This window comes from Zeugodacus cucurbitae, chromosome 4, assembly GCF_028554725.1.
Source record: "Zeugodacus cucurbitae isolate PBARC_wt_2022May chromosome 4, idZeuCucr1.2, whole genome shotgun sequence".
Classification (NCBI taxonomy): Eukaryota; Metazoa; Arthropoda; class Insecta; order Diptera; family Tephritidae; genus Zeugodacus; species Zeugodacus cucurbitae.
In genome coordinates this window covers 1,170,720-1,193,272 of record NC_071669.1, presented here as the reverse complement: position 1 = coordinate 1,193,272, position 22,553 = coordinate 1,170,720, and the positions used below count along the sequence as shown (strand labels likewise).

At 36.1% G+C, this 22,553-nt stretch overlaps 1 protein-coding gene across 8 annotated transcripts in view; it reads right to left on the bottom strand.

Moving 5' to 3' along the window:
• Positions 1–22,158, bottom strand: part of LOC105216623 (ral guanine nucleotide dissociation stimulator-like 1) — a 39,775-nt gene extending 17,617 nt beyond the window's left edge. The window contains exons 1-3 of one of the 8 annotated variants that reach the window (XM_054229258.1): positions 21,763–22,158; positions 15,960–16,301; positions 14,828–15,836 (exon numbers count right to left, since the gene is read on the bottom strand). In XM_054229258.1, coding sequence (XP_054085233.1) covers positions 14,828–14,854 — 27 coding nt within the window. In that variant the 5' untranslated portion in view covers positions 14,855–15,836; positions 15,960–16,301; positions 21,763–22,158. Of the gene's footprint in view, positions 1–6,964; positions 8,690–10,361; positions 10,392–14,827; positions 15,837–15,959; positions 16,302–20,507; positions 21,003–21,762 lie in introns of those variants that run through there. The other 7 variants (XM_054229259.1, XM_029038201.2, XM_029038276.2 and 4 more) reach the window with 7 other exon arrangements.
• Between the last annotated feature and the right edge of the window lie 395 nt (positions 22,159–22,553).

Below are 22,553 nucleotides of genomic sequence, written 5' to 3'. Positions count from 1 at the left end.
TTTGCTTGTGTGTGCGCTAAGCGCTTGATACAAAACATTGTTTATTTTCAAACTAATTTCGAAAAATATTTTCATTCACCAAAGTTTTGTTTATTTGACTTGATACAAGCAAGCTGTGTGATCAAAGTGCTAGGTAAGCACATACATACACATACATACATACTATATATGTATTTATATATGTAAGCACGGGGGCATTGCCTTCGCATTGTCAATACAACGATAACGGTGCATTAGCAGCTTGTTTGTGCGCGCCGCAGTCAGCACCTAACGGCGCCGCATAAACACTTCCTAATGACCTGGCTGTCAAATGAGGTGTGCAGCTTCGCACATCCTCGCCAGCGTCAGCACTTACTCACTCACTCATATTTGGTGTGCAGCGAGTACAAAGTGAATGTACACCAAGGCAGGCACAGTAGCTCATATGGCATGTAGTTGCATTGGAAGCGTGAAGGAAGGAAGCGTGAAGGCGTTGCTTTTTATTTTGGAACATTTAACTTTACTTTCATGCACACATACACACACTTATACAAAATATCCAGGAAGTGTGAAAAATTTTTGTTGTAAACATACAAATTAGGGCTAAGCAAGTGCCAGACACATTCTTCGCTGAAAGAATACCCACACACACACATGTAGAAATGTATGCAAGAAGAAGAAGAAAAAGCGTCGATTTTAATGGCGTTGAAATACTCAGTTAGCCAGCTTGTTATGAAATATCGAGAGTTCTTCGAAGAATTTTCATAAAAGACATCAACAGTTGCTCTTTTTTTATTTTTTTATGCTTAGAATGTATAGTATTTGTTTCTAGTTTTTGTTTTTATTATTTTTTTACTTTCTAACATTTTTCTTTTATTTTCCACCTTCAAATATCGCTAATATTCTCCAAATTATTTTTAAGAAATTTTTCAAATTCAATTTTAATATTTTTTTTTATTAATTGAACTTCTGGAAACTTTATTTTTGTTTCAAGGGGTTAGGGGTAGTCAGGATTTTCAAAAAAGTCAATTTGCATTTTCCTTAAGAGTAAAATCTTAAAAATATTCTCTGAAAATTTGAAGTTGATCCGATAATTACTTTTCGAGTTATTCGACAAATAACAAACAGCGCTCAGGCACTCCAACACACTAGTGTAAAACTTTAAATGCGTTTATTTCAAAAGTATGTTTATTGAACTGTTGACAACTGTAACTCGATAACCGTTTTTTTACAGTTTTTAGAATACATAATAATTTCCGGCCTGATCCGAAGGATTTTTTTTCAAAAATTTCGAATTTTTAAGACCAATTAACTGTTGATTTTTTCCCGAAAATCTAGAAAGACATTCCTGAGGCCGCCATTTTTTTAATTTTTGAAAAAAAAAAGCTTCGGATCATGCCCAGGATTATCTATTTATAAAACTTATTTTTTTTATCCAATTGATTTTAGATGAATCTCCAAGGACTTATGATTGTCACCGCAAGGACCTTATTTTGAAAATGGGTCAACACAGACAGCTATAACTTCGGAAATTATGAATTTTTTTTCAAATTTTCGTGACTTCAAGTCAAAACATTGTATAATAATGCCATATTATTACTTATGTAAAATAACATGATTTAATAGCAAAAAAAAATTACTGAAAATTCTCATTTTTTCGTGCCTCTGACTACCCCTAACCCGTTAATATTTATTTTATATCTACAAAAAAGTGTTATACAGTTCAAAAGTATATTTTTTTGAAAATTATTATGCCCGCTCTGCTGAGCTGCTGAGCTTCTCCAATGAAGTAGAGCTACAACAATTAATAATTTTCTGCAACTCGCCAAATTTTTATTAAATTTTAACTAAAATTTAAATAAATATTTTTTTATTATTTATAAAAATAATAAAATATTATTTATAAAAAAATTTTTATTTATTTATAAAAAAATATTTATTTCTTTATTTATTTATAAAAAAATATTTATTTATTTATTTATAAAAAAATATTTATTTAAATTTAAATTTGAAATCTTAATTTTAATTTATTTAGTTTTGTATTTTAATATAATATTCCATATTTTTTCTTCTTACAGATCGACATTCCGAGGTATTCAAGGTAAGTGACAAATTCATAACTTATTTTATTTAATAAACCCTAAAATTATCATTGAAAAAGTTGAAAGAAATTTTCTATCTACTCTCTATTATACTCTGTACATTACATTTGCACATGGCACGCACACACTTTCCTCCGAAATCAATTACTCAATTTAATACGAAAACCGCTACGCTCCAAATCGTGCGAAAGCCGACAGATAATTGCTATTAAAAGTGCGTTCACAGCGCAAAAAATGCTCTAATTTCGGTTTTAATTCGCCAGCCGATAACCTTTCTTTCCAAACGCGTCTCAAGCTTTAGCTGAAGTCTACGTGATTGCCGCTTATCGCGCATATCACACAAGTCTACAGCCACTCATCTGTACATATATACAAACACTTTCGAAACTAATTCGAGGCGAAGCAGTTAGTGATTATTTTATTTGCAATGCCAAATTATGGCAATTTACTAAGCAAAAAAACACGTCGACTCTACAGAGTATAACAGACACGCTCACAAACAACGGGGCGTTAGGCGTGCGGCGAGAGCATTGCGAATTTGTCAACAATTTCTTCTTTGCGCCACAGGAAGTGTTAATGATGTAATCAACACAAACAATTTCATGTATTTCATAACTTTTTATGTAAAGCACTTACAATTTGCTTTCAAATACTACTTGTTATGGGAGTACATACATATGTATGAAGGTATGTTCACATTTAAGACGACGGACAACACAAAGAGTGCACAGCTGTTGCTCCATTGTGACAGAATTCCAATGTACTGCATATGAATATGTAAATACATATATGTACATATGTATGTCTGTATGTCTGTCTGTCTGTAGTAGACTCGAGCACCCGCCTTGTATACGCTTAGTTTTTCTTATGCTTATGATAATAAAGAGCAAGTGTTATGCGGGTGTATCGCCCATTAAGCACGAAACTAATTGCCTTTAACACTAACGCAAGCAACAACAACAACAGCGACGATTTGTAGCAAAAAGGGAGCAAAAACTCAAAAACAAAGGAAGTGCTGCTGTTTTCAAGTGCAGCGCTTATGACTCAGGCTTAGTACAGACGTCGATATGTATATGAAGACCATTGTACTTACATATTTACATATTGTTTTCGGTGATTAGCTTAATTTGAGTGAAATTGCGAAATAAAGACTAAGCTGGGGATTTCAAATGAGCTTACGCTTGTAGCTTTCGTATGGGAAAATATGTTTCTATTTAAGAAAGCATGACTTCATATTACTCAGCAAGTATTATTAGATTAAATACTAAGTAGAATGTATGAAAGGTAGTAATTAAGAAATGCCCTAACACATAAAAACTTGAGATTTTCCCCAGAAGACCTCATAAACCACAACGGGATATCAAGGGGAGGGTTTCATCTCTGAAAAATGCATCGAGTTCGAAGCTCAGCGCTTACTATATCCATTGTATTCTGATATAGAAGTTCTTTTGACTTATACCAGTTGTTATACCAGTTTTTTCGATTCACCGCATTCTCATTAAGTGAGCACAATAAAGGATTGACAGTGTTTATATACATACATATTTTCCATGTAATATTGTCTAATAATATTGTCTAAAATATCTAGAAAATGTCAAAATATCTTATACATATACTTCACTGCCAAATGTTTCCAGTTGAGCATCGAGGTAGCATAAAATTTATTTATAATTCGTGAGATAAAGACTGTTTCTCTACAGTTCTTAGATGAAAATTTGCCAATTTAAGTCAAGCTTCATTGACTTCTAATACAAAATATCGAAGCTTAAGGAAAACTATTAGGTCTACAACTTTGCTTCCGCCGTTTTCCAATAGATGTCTCTAGGGTCAAGCACTGGTCGATTAAATCGTTTTATATCGATCTTGGACATTTGTGTCAACATTAGCCCAACAAAATATTTGTAGAGATCTGTTTGCCTACCAAACTTATTCTCAACTGAAAAAATTACACTTTTTGAGTCGAATTCTCGACATTTGCGGGAAATTTAGCTTTTCTTTTTTAATTCCAAGAAAAGTTCGGCTGAGGCTAATCGCCATTTGTAACGACTGTTGTAAAAAGCTTTAAATTTACAAATAAAAAGGGCGGAAGCAAAGTTGTGGACCAATAAGTTACATTTTTAAGATCTAACCTTTAAAAAAACATTTTTTTCTGTTAGTCGTGGCAACCCTGCCAATGCTAATGGTGGCACACACATTTCTCACGCCAAAAGCTCAACTTCACAGACGCGTTGAATATTAATCATAGCCCACTTACAAACATACATACACTCGCATATTGCTGAGAATTACGCTTTTGTAGAACAAAGGAATAGACACGTCATAATCGCTAATGGCGCTGGGACTTGACAACTGAGGTATAGCAAAGGGCTTAGAAGATTAGCGCAACAAACTGAGATTGCAGCGCAAAAAAAAGCCTATTTTGCAAATAACTCTAGACATGACATACGAGGTGCCCAAATATGCTGGACCCATATAAATACAATATTTATACATATGTCTGTCTGTATGTGTGCTTTATTGAGACATAAATATTTATGTGAAGGAGCACGTTCAACTTCGCGGTCATTTATCATTGCGCTCACTCGGCAGTTTCGCCAATGATTTCTTAAAAACTTTCGCAGGCATTTTGCAATTTTTAGTGTCTACAATTTGTTGTTGTTGTTGTAGTTTTCCAATCGCAAACCCCTCCATTCGTCTAGCTGACAGGGTTGTATGAAGACCCGCGCTGCGCTAATGGTGTTTTCGCTGTCAGCTGTCAGTGCTAAGGTGCCTGTTTGGCTGCCGCTGCAACAACATACAGCAACATCAACAACATCGACAACATCCGTTTTATGTTGCCACTGCCACAACGCAAGCATCCATATATTTTTATGACAACAGCTTGTTTGCTGCGATTAGCTGCCATAAGTGCCACGCACATTTCATTCCCTCACAAAGGCGGCGATAAAAGCGCTGTCTGCAGCAGGTTTCTTTGTGTGTCAGCGCGTGCGAGACTCGCTCGCTGGGGGAGCGCGTGTTTACATTACAATGTGGCATATCAGCGTTAGGGCCTCACATGTGCAATAGTGGGACCAAGAGGTGTGTTTTGTGTACTTTAAATTGTTGATATGTCCGTGAGTAGATTTCCCGTGTGTGTGTGTGTACTCGCCTGATATGTAAATACACTTTTGAATATTATTCACTTTTGAATTTATGCATAAACACACACACACATGCTTATATAAGCTAGTAATCTTATGCTGCCTATTGTAGTCATTTGACGCTGTCAACGTACTTCCCCCTTCGGCTGTCACAGTCACTCTCATACAGTTACGCCTCTTGCATGAATCACAAAGCCGCAAATGTTTTACATACATACTCACATGTATATATATATATATAGTTTGCGAAAATATATATAGTCTCCGTATATAAATATAGTTCATACATGCATGAGCGCTGCGTTGACAAGCTATATTTGTAAAATTCATTTAATGAGGGTGTGCTTTTTAAAGCGCGGGTGGTGACTGACAACCGCCCATATTACATTTATTACATGTTATGTCAAAGTCCATTTTGCTGCTGTCACATTTGATGCGCATTTCTCGGTTGCATGTAGGCCGACGAGCGTTGTATGCCTGGAGGGAAAACAGGAGAGCTGTAAGCTCAAGTTTGAATAAGGGACTTTTTAAGTATGAAATTCAGAGGCTTATGAGTTTGTTTTAAATAATAAAAAGGGTCCGATCACTCAATGCTAGATAATTTCGATTTTCGTAGTAGTTGATCTGTAGTTTAAAGAAACTTTAAGCTTACTAAAAGCTTTATACGATATCACTGAGATATACAATCTGGTTCCTTAGAAATATATTTTCAGAGATCTTTTGTTTCAAAATATATTTCAAAATTTAATGATTTTAATTCTTTATTTCAACATAGCTTAAAGCTCATAGCTTTATACGATATAATTGAGGTGGGAAATTTAGTTTCTTCTGAATATAATTTCTGATATCACACTTTCAAAATATATTTCTAAGATTTAAATTAAAATTTCTGACTTAAATTTTCGATAATTCTATGTAGGGAACTCACTACCTCGGAAATAAAAAGAGCTTTAAGTTCAAGTTGGGATGAGAGACTTTTTGAGCATGGAATTCAGAGGTTTATGAGTTTGTTTTAAATAATAAAAAGGGTTCGATCGCTCGATGCTAGATAGTTTCGCTTTTCGTAGTAGTTGATCTGTAGTTTAAAGAAGCTTAAAGCTTTATATGTTAAAATAATGGTAGGAAATCTGTTGTCTCAGGCATATAATATCAGAGATCACAATTCTAAAACTTTATTCGAAACTTTATGACTTTAATTTTCTAATTATACATAGCTTTAAGCTTACTAAAGCTTTTTATCATAACATTGACCGAGGAAAAATATAATTTTGAAGATCATAATTTTAAAATATATTTTAAAGCACTATGTCCTATTTTTCTTCGGATTGAGATCTCACTTCTTCATATAAGATCACTCTCGCACCCTAATTTTCCATAATATCTCACATAATTTAATTATTTTTTATAGAATTTCAACTACATTCAAAACTTTAGATATTAAAAGACAATTTGATATATTTTTTAAATAACCCTAAGGTGAATCAGCCTTAGCCTTAAATTTCCCGCAGGCCAACATTCCGTTGTACACATAATTTCTCTGTAGTCAACTAATTTCAACATTTTTCCACACAAACAATTGCAATCAATGAAAGAATGCGCCAACAATAACATAAAAAAAAACCATTGCATTTCAAACAAGAAAAGGAAATGAAAAGAAAAACAAATTCTTACAAACTTAATTAAAGAAAATTGAATCAACTCTACTGACTACAGTCTACGGTCGTAACACTCCCATAGCCATACCATTTGACGTTTGATGAGTGCAATTCGATTTATTATCAACTATTTGTTGTTGCCTTTGCTTTGCTGCGCTGCTCTACTGCTACCTTACACAATTAAATTGTTGAGGTAAATCCGTTAGAAGCATGAGGGTGGATCGACTGCTGCCCCTTCTACTGTTTAATGCGCGCACACGAAAGGTCAACGAGTAAAGCGGCGCATTCACCTTTTTCGAATTTATCGCTTATTTATTTTTATTGGAAATTGCGCTTGGGTTTGCGTATTCAAATAATCCGCTCGAGTATTTTGCTGAGGCACACGGTTTTCAGTTTTCAGCGCTGATGGCTTGTGGGTTGCAGGCGTGTTGGTGGGTTCTTTGTGTTTTGGGTGGAAAATCGATTTTCATTTGCCGTTGCAACCAAAAACAATGAGGCCAATTCAAAACTCAACTCTCAACAACATCAGTAATTTCGGCATTATTGTTGTTGTAAATAGATTTATGTGTGTGTGTGTTTGTGTGAAGACGCTGCACCACCACTGAGTATTCTTATTAGACTTGTACGTGTATATTTGCTTGTGTTTGTTTGTGTGTGTGTGTGTGTGTAGTTAAAAGGCACAGTATGCGTGGGGAGGTTTTTGGGCGTTAACGACGTCTGCAACTAAAACTCTTTAACTCTTCCTCCAGCAGCAAAGCAAAGTTTCCGCTTCCGTTTTATGTTGTCTGTCTGTCTGCGTCGCTGCTATGTTGTAAGGAACTGTTGGCTTTTATGCGCAAGCACACACATACATTTGCATGCCAGCGAAAGGTCGTTGCACTATTTTATAGCTGCTCGCAGACGCTTTTCACTTTTTGCTATATTGCGGTACTATAAATATTAGCGAACTCCTGTTGAGGCTCCGCAAAGTCCTGTTCACTGCAGTTGGCAATTAAATGGGCATTTATGGAGTCTGTTTTTTCGACGCGACACTGCACTCGACACTTCACTTAACACGCCCTAAAGCGCCGCGTGTTTATTACTTGAAGTCTTGAAGCCTTGATTTGCCTGCCGTCTGAACGGTCGTCTTCCAAAAATCATGCACTCCGACTCACTTAATTCAATTGAAATTAACAACAAATTGTCTCGACGTTGTGTGAACGTGATTGTTGTTGCGCGGCGTTGTTTATGTTCGCGTCGTGATTCTTTTTATATGTATGTATTTATTCGTGTGTGGGTGTGTGTGTATAAAGCGCGCCGTCTATGACGCTACCGAAAAGTAGATTGTTATGTTTTTTCAAGTTGATAAACAACTACACGCCGTAGCATACTTCTGCGCACAACAACAACACCTCAATATATATATATTTATGTATAACTGTATATATATATACCCAAAACTGTGTGAATATCAAAATAATTTGTAAAACTCGATTCTTATTTGTATATATCTCTACATGTATGCACGTTTTTTCTTAATCGTGTACTTTTTCGCGTCACGCGTGTGTAACGCGTCCGTTTCGCCCGTTCGCCCGTTCGCCCGTACTAGCGCACTCGCTTTAAAGCACAATTTAAATATATATGTATATATATATAATTCTCTATGTATGTGTATATCAACAAATTGTTGTGTATATATGTATTATTTTCTTATTGCATTAAAAACGCTCAACACTTTACTGTAGCGAACGAACAACACGCACGAACGTAACGCGCCATAAACCGTCTCCAACAAACGCCGAAACCGCACTCAGCGTTCTAAGTGCTGCGCATTCATGACAAACCCGCCGATTCTGATTCCCATTGAGCGTTGTACGTACGTCTGTATCATCGACCATATGTGCTCTCGCCTGTGCCGAGGGATGACGATGGCGTTTTTGACGACGTCATCAACTGGTCACACAACAAACGGGCAGGCAACCATTCGCCACCCGCTACCACCACCACCACTGCTGTTGCCCTCACCGGCGCGCGTTTGGCAGGCGTTCGTACTCACGCGCCACCCCTGTTGTTACCACCCAAGCGGGTTGGAAGCGGCGCGCACACAGTGGTTCGTTTAAGGTTTTTATGTAGAAGAGTCATATCATAACCATGTAGTACTATGGACTTTATGCCGAATATATATATATATATATATATTTGGCGTAGAAACCGCTTAAAGCGATTATATCCGAATCCACCAGAGCGCGCCACTCATTCCTCCTTTTTGCTTTTTGGCGCCAACTGGAAACAACAAGTGAAGCCAGGGCACTTTGCACATGGTCTTTCCACCGGAATGAAGGTCGTCTTCTTCCGCGGCTTCCTCCAGCAGGTATTGCATTGAACACTTTCAGAGCTGGAGTGGTTCCATCCATTCGTACAACTGTCTTTTCATTCGCTGAACTATGTCAATGTCGTCGTATAAATCATCGTCTGTGGTATTCGCCGTTGCCAGAGTTGCCAATGTTCAGAGGACCATAAATATTACGCAAAACCTTTTTCTCGAAAACCCAAAGAGTCGTCTCATCGGTTGTTGTCATCGTCCACGTTTCGGCGCCATACAAGACGGGAATAAGCGATGAGCGACTTGTAGAATTGGATTTTGGTTCATAGAGATAGGACTTTACTTTTCAATTGCATTGCATAATCATAATATATCCCATTCTATGAACCACCTATCAGATATATAGCTAATCAAAGACTGTCACTTCTTCAGCAATACGAGTATGCAATTGGAAACTGAAACAAAATCTTTAACCAATTAAAATTAAAATCAATTTTCAATTGTTTAAGAATTTTTTACTTAGTTAACTCCTTCAAAAATTTATCCAAAAAATCACAAAAAGTAAAAAAAAAATCAAAATTTTCACCATCACACCTCACTGTGCAGCACACAGCCCCTGCTTTTATGGCGATACCTGCTCAATTAAGCGCATATTTTGTACGCTCTCTGCTGGTCTCTCCACTTTTTTCGTTCTTGTTTTAGCGTTCTTCCCGCGCATTTATGTTCTCTGTTTATTTATTCTTTCGCTCATTTCGTCTTTTTAGTCTTGCTAGTTTTGTTATTGTTTGCTGTAATTCTTATTGGCTGTCATTAGAGCACATAAGCGTGTGAACTCTGCTGTCAAGTTGGTTGTCAGATCTATTACAATATTTAGTTGATGGCAACTCGCCAGCTAGAAACTATTAAGCGGTGTTTTGAATTGCTCGAAAAAACGTTAAATTTTTACAACTTTTAATAGCAGAATATTTATTATTTATTTTATTTTTATGAATGAATGAAAAATATGTTTATTCCATCAATTGGTCGTAAAATCTAAAGAGCCATCAAAGAAAATATAAATAAATATTTGCAAGTCATTTAAATGAGTGAGAAAAAATCGCTTTCTTTGTTCGTCCAACGTAGCTTTCACTATTTATTAGCGCCGTTTTAGCGCACATTGTTAAAAAATTATGTAAGATCTCACATATATTATAGACATTTCCATATAATCTTCACATCGGTAATGAATAAAAGCGCTTGTTGATTACAAAATAATAAAAAATTAAATACGTCCGTCCACACTCACGCATCATGAATTTTTACGCATTTTTTTTCAACTCAACGACTCGACGAACAATAATTAAAATCCACAAACAAGGCACGTGCTCTTCGCATTTTAACTAGCGCTTTAGACTTGGCTTTTGTTTGTGTAAAATATTAAATATTTGCGATTTTGCTTTGACCAACCCGTTCGTAACTAAATGAGAGTTGTGCAAATAGTTGTCTGGTATGCAGGTAGTAGTTAAGCAGGAAAGTAAATATTACAAGAGAAAATCGCCAACTAAATTGCTATTTATATGCCGGAGCATATAATTGTCTACGGTTGTGTACATATTATTAGCGACGCATGGTTATAGAGTTAATAATTTGGAGGTAGAGTTGATATTTAGGTGATCTTAAAGGAGTAGAGTTTCATCTAGGAACTATGGGGAAAATATATACATACATATATACAAATCAACTTCGCTATCTCGAATCACCATAATCCACAAAAGAACTTTGAATTAGAAAGACTTAAAGTTATGTATGATAATTTGTATGAAATTTGACTTCTATTGCTAATTCAAAAGTTCGTGTTCTAGAGAACTTCGAGTTATAGAAGTTCGATATATGGAAATTCAACTGTATTCATAAAAGAAGTAGAAGAATTGTGATTACTGTTGTAGGGTATGTAGATTCGTCTCCCCAATAAAGTGAAGTTTACTGCGTTTTTTGCGTATGATTAAGATTCGCGCCTTAAGATCAAAGAAAAGCAATTTTTACTCTCTTTTTTTGGATTATCAAACAGCTCAAATATTGTTTTATATTGTCAACTCCATTAATATGCCCGAAACTGTCTACATCTGCCTCTAATTTGCATTTGAATATATTGAATATTTGCATTCGGAGTTATTTGGGGCATAGTCTAAGCACAAACGTGCCTTTTTACACAAAATAAAGATTTTTAACTTATGAATGGCTGAAATAGCGGCGCATTTTGAACAAAGCCTAATGACTTGAGAGACCAAGCGAAGTGAGGCTTGAATGCTAATAATTGAGAAGCGCAAAAAAGTGATAAATAACAACAAATACAAATGATAACTGATATTTATACTCTCGCAACATATATAGTTGCTAAAGAGAGTATTATAGTTTTGTCCACATAACGGTTGGTTGTAAGTCCTAAAACTAAGCGAGTTAGATATAGGGTTATTTATATCAAAATGATCAGGGTGACGAGTAAAGTTCAATTCCGGATGTCTGTCTGTTTGTCCGTCTGTACGTCCGTCCGTGCAAGCTGTAACTTGAGTAAAAATTGAAATGTCTTGATGAAACTTGGAAGACGTATTTCTTGGCACCATACGAAGGTTAAGTTCGAATATGGGCGTAAACTGCTTTAATTCAGCCAGGAAAACCAACAGAAACCTTAAATTTCATTATAAAGAAGGTACAGAAGAGCTGCACTCATGGGTCAAAAACCATATCTTCGAAACTAATCGACCAATTTCAATGAAATTTGGTTCATAATATCTTCCTAGCTTCCCAATGATATGTTGTACAAATTGTCTAAATCGGTTCAAAACCACGCCTACTTCCCATATACCAGAACTCTGAAGTCGGTCTGAATAGTTTACTTAACAATGTATAAAGTTAGTACTAGTGAAGATATGGGAACAGAACTTCGCTGAAATACGGTATTTAAAGAGTGTCACCATCCTTCTAAAAATCGGTCCATAAGTTTTCAAGACCCTATATATCGAATATGAGTACTTAACAATTTTCTAACAAATTTTAAACCGAAATTATAGTTAAGTCTTTCAGATATTTTAACTTCATCTATCTCCCATATACCTAATATTAGGGTTTTCAAACTTTCAATGGACTTTATACCATATACATATATGCCGAATATGTGAGTCAAATTGTTTGTTATATTAATAAATTTAAATAAATAAATTACGAGAGTATAAAATGTTCGGTCACACCCGAACTTAGCCCTTCCTTAGTTGTTTATATTTTTTTCAACAACAACAAGAAATGATAACTAATTTTTTTTAAATTTTTTTTTTCAAATTCTATTAAATTTATTTATTTATTTTTCAGTAAACCTATTATTGTGGCTATGAGACTAATTAATTTAATATATAATATTTAACAAAGTAAAAATATAAATAAAACTTTAATTTTAATTGTTTCATTAACTCAATTAATTATTAATTTTTTAAATTTAATTCATGCTTAATGAACTAATTAATTTTCTTATCAATTACTATTATTATTTAATACACACTTTTTAATTTCTCTATTATATATATTTTATGAAATATAAGCGTCAAATTACTGCTGCAATAAATCCTATTAGAGTAATCAAGTCCCAAGTGCTAGCTAATTTCTTTTAATTACAAATCTCTACAAACTCTATTAATGCAATTACTATTCAATAGTTGTTGTTGTAGCTTTGTTGCAATCGATTGCAGCGAGTGATTGCCATGCAATTGTGAGCGTTGTTGTGACACTCGACTCGACTAATTCGTTATTAATTGCACTGCAACATGGAAAAATGAAATTAATTGATTACGGCATCGCCAGTGAGAAAGGGCGACAGCGAAAGTGTCGCTGAGAGAGCATTCAATTAAATGAAAATTGAATTTATTAAACTGTTATTAATGCATATAATCATATTTATTTTATTAACACTGAGCTATGACAGTTTATTTAGAGTGGAAAATGAAAGTGGAGGAAAAGGAAAAATTAAAAAAAAAATTAATTAAAAAATTAAATCAATTGAGAAAATTTACTAAATTTATTTATATGAATAGTGCTGACATTAAAAGTAAAATTTTTCTATTTATTAATATTTTTTCTAATTTTTCAAATTTCTATTTTCGGCGCTTTTCATGCGCACAAATCGGTCGCGCGTCATTTAATACATTTCATGTCGCTTTGGGATTTCATAAACTCGTGTGCAATGTCTTACTTTTATTGGTGGTGTGTGTCTAATCAATTTGGCGCAGATCAATAGCACGCCCTACAACAGAAGAAACTCATCAGCGTTGCGGTGTTTACTATAATACATAAAAGAGAAATCTTACTAATTTTCGTCTAAACCCAAAGTGTTTGAATAGCAAATGACTGGAAGGCGTGTGATTTGGGCAACAAAAGCTTCAATTTAAGCTTGGCTTCAATAAAATCGCCAAAAATGTGCTAAACGGCGAATGATACTAAAACAGTTTGCAGACGCATACAAAAAAGGCAGGGACCGAGAAGAGCGAACAATGGCAATGCTAAAAACCAAATCAAGCAAAGAATCGATGAATAAATAGAAAATGAGATCAGTTGTAAATCGAGCGCAGAAAATTTTAGGCAATGGGGGGAGGTGCGCGGCGATTAATGGCAATTAAAACAAGAAAAAACGTTAACTTCGGCTGTACCGAAGCTAATATACCCTTCACAGATGCATTTCTTTTAGTAACTATGTGTTTAAACAAATCTAAAGACGTAAGAAAAAGTAAGTAAAAAAAGAAAACATTTTACTAATTCTTTTTAGCCGGGTTGTTTGCTAGAAACATTAAGGCTATATAGTTAACCGATCTGAACAATTTCTTCTTAAGCAGTAATCCATGTTAAATTTCGTGAAGATACCACGTCAAATGCGAAAAATTTCCATACAAGCCATTGAATCCGATCGTTTGGTTTGTATGGCAGCTATATGCTATAGTGAACCGATCTGAACAATTTTTTGGGAGATTAAATTATTTGTGTGAAAAATAACTCACACCAAATTTCGTGAAGATATGTAGTAAAATGCGGAAGTTTTCCATACAAGCCCTTGATTCCGATCGTTCAGTTTGTATGGCAGCTATATGATATAGTGAACCGATCTGAACAATTTTTTCGGAGATTAAATTATTTCTATGAGCAATAACTCACACCAAATTTCGTGATGATATGCAGTAAAATGCGGAAGTTTTCCATACAAGCCCTTGATTCCGATCGTTCAGTTTGTATGGCAGCTATATGATATAGTGGTCCGATATCGGCAGTTCCGACAAATGAGCAGCTTCCTGAAGAGAAAATAACATCTGCAAAATTTCAAAACGATATCTTAAAAACTGAAGGACTAGTTCGTATATATACAGACAGACAGACTGACGGACATGGCTAAATCGACTCAGTTCAACATACTGATCATTTATATATATACTTTATAGGACCTCCGACGCTTCCTGCTGGGTGTTACAAACTTAATATATCCTGTTCAGGGTAAAAATATGGATTTGTGTTTACATACATGTATATATAGAGCATTTACTTTCTTATTATGTATATATGTATAACCTCATTTTCCTGTTATTTGTCAAATAATAATTTTAAATATTTTTTTTCAATTTTTTTCATATTTCTACTCACCAAACTATCGGCAACATTTTGACTCATTACTGATGTGCCAGTTGTGGCCAAGTACACGCAATATTTTTATTGTTGTTGTTGTTGATGTTGTCGTTTTCGTGCGCATGCGCAACAGCAGATTTTTCAATTTCCGGAACAACTTGCAACAAACAGAGCGAACGCCGTCGTCGCGGCCACATTTTGAAAAGTTGCAGCAGCAACTACCGTTGACCACAAGCAACACAAATAAATGCAATTGTAATGCGTGTTGTTGTAAATGTTTATATGTATTTTGTTGCTATGTAATTAGTACAAGTTGCGTGAGTTGAAATTGTTGTTGCTGTCTGCTAAGCAATGGACTTTCTATGCGTTTGTGGTTTTTAGCAATTTTAGATTTGGAACACTATCTACACGAGTTGTTGTTGTTGTTATTTTTTATATTTTTTGTTGTTGTTGAATAAACTAACACTAATCACGTGCGTGCACTCACATACAACAAGCAACATTTGCAGTTTTTTCCTTTTTTGGATATATTTTTTTTATTTTTGTTGTTGCTTTTGTTTTTGTTATTTTCATTCACATTCACACACTTTTCACAAGAAATTTCGTATTTGATTTTTGCTATTTTCTGCACATTTCATTTCCTTCAACACTTACTTTTACACGCAATCACCAATGGCCGCCGCCGCCGCGCATGCTTACTGCTACGTACGCTGTTGAACTGTTAAAATGGCTAGCTGGCTGACTGCCGCATTGCCTGGCGAAATACTTATGGTGTTTAGTATGGAATGTTCGCACAATCAGTTAATCGACAAAGAAAACTTTACGATTAAAATCGCGTTGGCCAATTTGTACGCCGCGCATGCGCCGTGATCCGACGCTGTTAACACAACACGAATCACGCAGGTTTTTTCCGTTAGCTATTTCACGAGCACACACTTTTTCATTTCTTTGCTATATTGAACACACAATTTTTTTGAAAAACACCACTTTCTTCATTCTTTATGATTTCCCAAACTGATTTCTGCAACTGAAAGAGCAATATTTGTCACATAATTTTCAACATTATCATTTCATCATTATTATTTCATCATTTAACGGTTGTAAATGTTTGCAGAAATCAACCGCAGACTCTCGCCGCTACCGTATTTACCGTCGAAAAGTGGCCAACAACCGACCGAAATGGTCAAAGCTGAAATTCCACAGCGAACCACATCGCGCTTTCCGCATTCTTCGCACATTGATCGCTTGACGTATCGCAGCCGTCAGCAAACATTGCTGCGCGTGCAACTTTTAATATATATATAGTACACACAAATATTTATATTTATACGAATATCTACCAATATTGGCTTTCCTAGCCGTTCGAGCCGATCTCGTTGGCGTTCGCTGCATAATTGACTTGACTACTTTTTCTGCTCGGCAATCTCTTTTTCTGGCATGTGGGCTAGCATAACATTTCTCTCATTTTCTTGTTCAAACACTCGAGTAATGACTAAAATTAAAAATTATGGTAAAAGCGCTTACTGCACTAACGGTAGTTGCAAAACATCAATATTTCTGTTTGGTTTCGAATTTAAAAGTTACGCTGGAAAATCGAACATTAGGGTGGTACAAATTGTGTAACTCCAAATTATTAGGTCTTTGCTACCGCCGTTTTACAATAGATGTCTCTAGGGTCAAGCACTGGTCGATTAAATCGATTAAATCGTTTTATATCGATCTTGGACATTTGTGTCAACGTTAACCCAACAAAATATATGTAGAGATCTGTTTGCCTACCAAACTTATTCTCAACTGAAAATGTCACTTTTTGAGCCGAATTCTCGACATTTGCGGGAAATTTAGCTTTTCTTTATTAATTCCAAGAATAGTGCGGCTGAGGCTCATCAACATTTGTAACATCGACATTTGGAACCGATTTTTATAAAAAAAAACTTAAATTTACAAAAAAAAAAACGGGGGAAGCAAAGTTGTAGACCTAATAGAAAATATCTGAAATTCACGCAGTAGGAAATGCCAAATGAAGGAAAAGTGAGGTTTTAATACCCTATAAAAGTAATCGATTAAGTGAAAAGTAAATATTTCGATTTTGAAAGCAAATTTTGTAACTTCAAACTGTCTTCTCTGATGCTTCAAAGTAAATTTTAATATAATTCTATTCTAATTATCTGGAGTAAGCTATTTAGATCCCTTTCCTACAAATTTATGCTTATTTTTGTGTAGTAAATCTCCGATCTATACGTTTTTTTTTTAAATCTAACCGATTTTCTGAAAGGGTTGATCTCATTTGGAGGAATGAGATCAGAAAGGTTATACTCATATATGAATAATGATCCATAACAAAACTTCGAGTTAGAAAGACTTCTGAGTTACAGAAGGAAATTTGTATGAAATTTTACTTCTATTGTCAACTCAAGAGTTCGAGTTATACAGAAGTTCGAGTTATTGAAGTGTGAGTTATGGAAGTTCAACCATATTTATACCCTGAACAGGGTATTTTAAGTTTGTCACGAAGTTTGTAACACCCAGAAGGAAGCGTCGGAGGCCCTATAAAGTATATTTATAAATGATCAGTATGTTGAACTGAGTCGATTTAGCCATGTCCGTCCGTCTGCCTGTCTGTCTGGCTGTCTGTATATATACGAACTAGTCCTTCAGTTTTTAAGATATCGTTTTGGAATTTTGCAGATGTTATTTTCTTTTCAAGAAGCTGCTCATTTGTCGGAACTGCCGATATCGGACCACTATATCATATAGCTGCCATACAAACTGAACGATCGGAATCAAGGGCTTGTATGGAAAACTTCCGCATTTTACTACATATCTTCTCGAAATTTGGTGTGAGTTATAGATCATAGAAATAATTTAATCTCCGAAAAAATTGTTCAGATCGGTTCACTATAGCATATAGCTGCCATACAAACTGAACGATCGGAATCAAGGGCTTGTATGGAAAACTTCCGTATTTTACTACATATCTTCACGAAATTAGGTGTGAGTTATTGCTCATAGAAATAATTTAATCTCCGAAAAAATTGTTCAGATCGGTTCACTATATCATATAGCTGCCATACAAACTGAACGATCGGAATCAATGGCTTCTCTTTTAATGACTTTTTCATTTGAGCTTTACTAAGTATTTTTAGATTTGCACAAAGATCTATCCATTGCTTAATATCCGCATATCGAACCACACTAATAAAGTAGGTTTAGTACCAGTACTGATATTTACTCTTGCACAGCGTGAAAAATATTTATTACCGAAATTGTAAAAGCATGAAAATCAGATTTTATGCTACAAATCATAAACTTTCAATAATTTGTTTATCACTTGCAATTACAAAAACACAAGAGAAAGCTTAAATGCTGGGAAAATATTGGCAGTACAGTTTTCAATGATTGCCTGTCAGCTACTTTTGGTCACTACGTGCAACTACTTATTTTCTAATTAAGCCGTTTTCTTTACACAATCGACACAATTACTTGTACCAGTAAGAGTACAGTTACTTTTCCCCACTTTTCCATACTACTACCACAACACACGCAGATTAAAACAATAAAATCCAACAGCAAATCGCAATTGGCACGACAATCAATGGAATGGAATTCGCCAACAGTTAATCGACTCTGAGCTCAAAGACGGTCTCCGACGGCTCCCAGTCGCAATGGTGACAATGCCAAAAGCCATTGTGCGGCTTTGAAGCAGCTATTGACACACGCTGCGCTACTGACTGATGAATTGCTGTTGAATTGCCGACAACCAAAACTGGGCTCGAGCAGAAGAAGACTCGCGGACGCAGAAAGGTCGTCCGCCAGTAAGTATTTTCGGTAGATTTCATGTGAAAAATGTATAAAAATAGACGCAAGCTGTCATAGGCAGACGCGAAATGTTCAAACAAAGCCAAACATTGTGCGCTAGCAGCAGGTGGAGCCGCAGAAGACACGAAAGACACGCTCGAGCAGACACTTCACTTCAGCCGCATTCGTCATACATGTCGCTATGTGTGTGTGTGTGTGAGTGTTTGTGTTTGCGAGTTCATGAGCGCTTCGCGTCAACTACCTGTTGAGATTGTTTATTTTCCACTGCGGCAACGGACAACGGCTCAAAGAAGTAAATAAATAAAAAATGGGAATAAACTGCGTTGAGGAGCGCAAAGTGAGCTATGAGACTGTTGAGAAAGCGCGGCTCAGAGCGAAAGGCAAGGCATGGCAAATACTCGCAAACGGAAAATGTCTGTAAAAATCAAATATGAAAGTGAAGTAAATTAAACGGACGGACAGCGTACCATTTGGCATGCAACGGGCAAGTTGGCCCTATGCGCTTAAAATATACACCTGGATATACATACATACATATATATTTATTGAGGCAGTGTTTCTACGTGTTGGTATGTTACATGAATCTGCCTATTGTGTACACTTTGGTACACTAAGAGCGCCGTAAACATAACGTTATGCCATTAATTTTACGATATTACGTTTCAACAGCGCAAACACGAGTGCAGCAGAGAGTTCCGGCAGCATGGTTCATTGACGACCAACCGACTTACAAACCCAGGTACTCGTCTGCTTGGAGCGCGCTCTGATGAGAGCGGTAGCGTGAGAAAGAGCTGCAAAAAGATCTTCAGCTGGCAGCGGTGCGCTTTGCTCTAAGTTTCTTCTTTTTTATATCTTTTTTTGTTGGAACTGTTTAGCCAACAACTTGAAGCAACACTCAACAGCTGAGAAAAGAGTCGATGCAAATTTCATTATTTTTTTTGTCTATAGAAACTTTATTTTCGAAACGTTTTGGTAATACAAAATCGGTAGAAAATATGTTTTGTACCACTATAGTCAAATTTTGGTGGAAGATATATCACTTTTTGGGCTAATAACACTTCGCTTGTATAATATCATCCCAACCTCTCGAAGTTTTTACAAGAGATCATGATCAAAACAGTCAATGAGACTTTCTACCTCACTGACTACTTCATTGAAACCCAAGATCCCCAGTTGGACTCTCAGCAAAAGTACTATAACTGTGGATTTTTGTTTTTTAATAGGTCTGATTAGGCTATAATCGCTTAAAGCGGTTCCTACGCCAAATATATATATATATGTAATAGGACTGATTAGTTTCTAGAGCCTAGAACAAGTGTCAGAGCCAAGTCACGTCTTGGTTTCGTTATCAGAGACTAAAAATATGTATTTTCGACTTCAAGAAACCCGCGATAGTATCTGAAATCTTGTGAAATAGAAGACTGAACTTGAAATACTTGGTTAGTAAGTGAGAACCAATTGTATTAATCCAAGTTTAGCCACTCGTTAGCATAATCTAGCGACTTTTATAGCCTTAAATTTTCAAACTTATTTCATATTTTTACTTATATTTTCCCCGCTTAGTCAACAACCAGTTTTCTTTTTTGTAGACCAATGTAAATTTAACTGTATACGCTACAAAAAACAAAAGAGTAAGTAGAATGCTAGCAGAAGCACAAGCATGATCTCACTAGAACTCTAGCAAAACAAAGTAAAGAAAAAACTTAAATTTCTGTATTTCTACTCTTAAACAAGCTTCATCTGCTGAGTGTTCTTATTCATTTCATATTGTTGTTGTTACTGTTGTTGTTTTTGTTGTTGTTGTTCTAAGCGTGTTTAGTGAAGCATTATTGTTATTATATGCATTAAGTAGGTGTCTACTTATTATTAATTACACTACAGTTCTTCGTGCCTCCTGCTCTCTCTAGCCTCTTCTATCTCAGACGAACGCCGTTTTTATTGCCATTTATGTTTTTGATTTATTTATGTTGGCTTTTGAAAACATTCTAGATCTACACAACTCCACTTTTTCACTATATTTTTACTGTTTTAACTCAACATTAGTGGGTTTCACACACGCAATCTCTTTTGTATATAATTTATTTGCTTTTTCCTCGTTTATGCTCCGTGGTATTTCTCATGTCGGCTGGAGTTCGTTTACAAATTCTATAATTTTATGCGCCAATAATTTTCCGTCGATTTTATTTGCTGGAAAACGTCAGTTAAGCGTTTCTGGGCGAAAGGTGAGGTTGTTTTTGGCATTTCACTACACTTTTGTTGTTGTAATTTCCAATGTTTTCCGCTTGATTATACAAGAATCGCACAACTCTCGTGCGGGGGCGTACAGCAGTCACTTGGAGTCACCGCACAACTGTTGCGCCGGCTGCGAGCAGCTGTTTAACTGCTAAAGCTGGCTGACTGACTACCTGACAACAACAATTTAATTAACTAAAACAACAATAACAATAACAAACGAGTTTAGTTTGAATTCTTCGCACTTCACATTCGCAACGCCAAGTTGGCAAAACAACGTCACTGCTGCTGGCAGTTTCCACATATGGCGAATGGCTGTCGAATGTTTTTTTATCGATCATCGCACCTCTCAACACACACCGCACAGTTGTTGCCTCGTTTTCAGTGTTCAACTGGTGGATTGTCGATTTTAGACTTTAAAAATTTCAATGCTCTATTCTAAATGGCACTTTTCGAGTACGTTTTGGGCGATCTAGCGCACTCTAAACTTCGAATAACCGTGTAAACACACAAACTTTGTAACTAAAAAACAAATATAAAAAAGCAACAACAAAAAATTACAACAAAAACAATACGAGTGCGAAACCTGGCAACTGACGTTTCGGCTTAGAGTCTGCCTTTGCATTTGAGTCCGCGTCCGCGCCGTCAACTGCCAACTGGTTTAATCGCACGATCGCACGATTTTCTCCATTTGCCTACACGCTCACCGCTCCGCACGGTGTATGCACTTTTTATTGCTTCGCTTTTCGACTGTGCACTGTGCACACATTTTCACTTTTAACGTAAGCATTTTTGCAACAAGCAACAAGCCACCACCGAATGCCATGCATTCATAAAAACTTTTCAATTAGCTAATAGAGCTGGTGAGCTGCTGAGCTGACACTTGGCTCCACACTTTTTACCTTTTCGCACAAAATAATAAGATTCTTTGGTGATTTTGCTTTTTCTGCACCGTAAATTCAAAGATTCGTTGAGTCTTTCTTTTTTTTTTTTTTGGGCCAACAACTCAGTTGCCTACAAATGGTATGTTGCTCCCTTCTTCGTCGCTCTTTTGTTTCACACACGAAAATTATTATTACTATTTCATTTATTTCTACACTTTGCACACAATTCGTAGCGCCACGGTACACTGCGCCGTCGCACTGCCGCGTCTCGTCGTCTTCGCCACCTTTTCACCGTCTCGCCGTCGTCGTGGTCGTCGGCGTCGTCGTTTCGCTGCCGTCCAACATGCGCCAGTTCGTCTGAAAAACCGAACCGCTCGTGGATACCCGTAAAACACAACTGAATTCGGCGCTCAAAATGGCTTACCAACTGAGCTGACTGCCTAACTGGGTCCAATTGGTCTGCAAAGGTGGTTGCGTGCAAGAGAGTCGCAGAGAGTTGGTCGGCTGAAGAGTTGGTTAGCCTAAGCGCAACGCGTCAAGTGATCGTTTACAATCTTCTGTGCTCGTTTTTTTGCAGGTATGCGAGTATGTGTATGCGTGTGTCTTTAATGCAAAGCCACGGAGACAAATCAAACCGCAATCGCCTGTTACCGAAGCGCTGAGTTATGTGAGACAGTTGAGTTGGCTCGGCTTTTGTACAATTCGTTGGTCCCTTGATACGTTTAGCGAGGACAGCCGTTACTCTTTTTAGGTCCTGCAGTTCAGACGGTCGAACTGAAGACCTGAATTCTCGTATACTTTCGAATCGA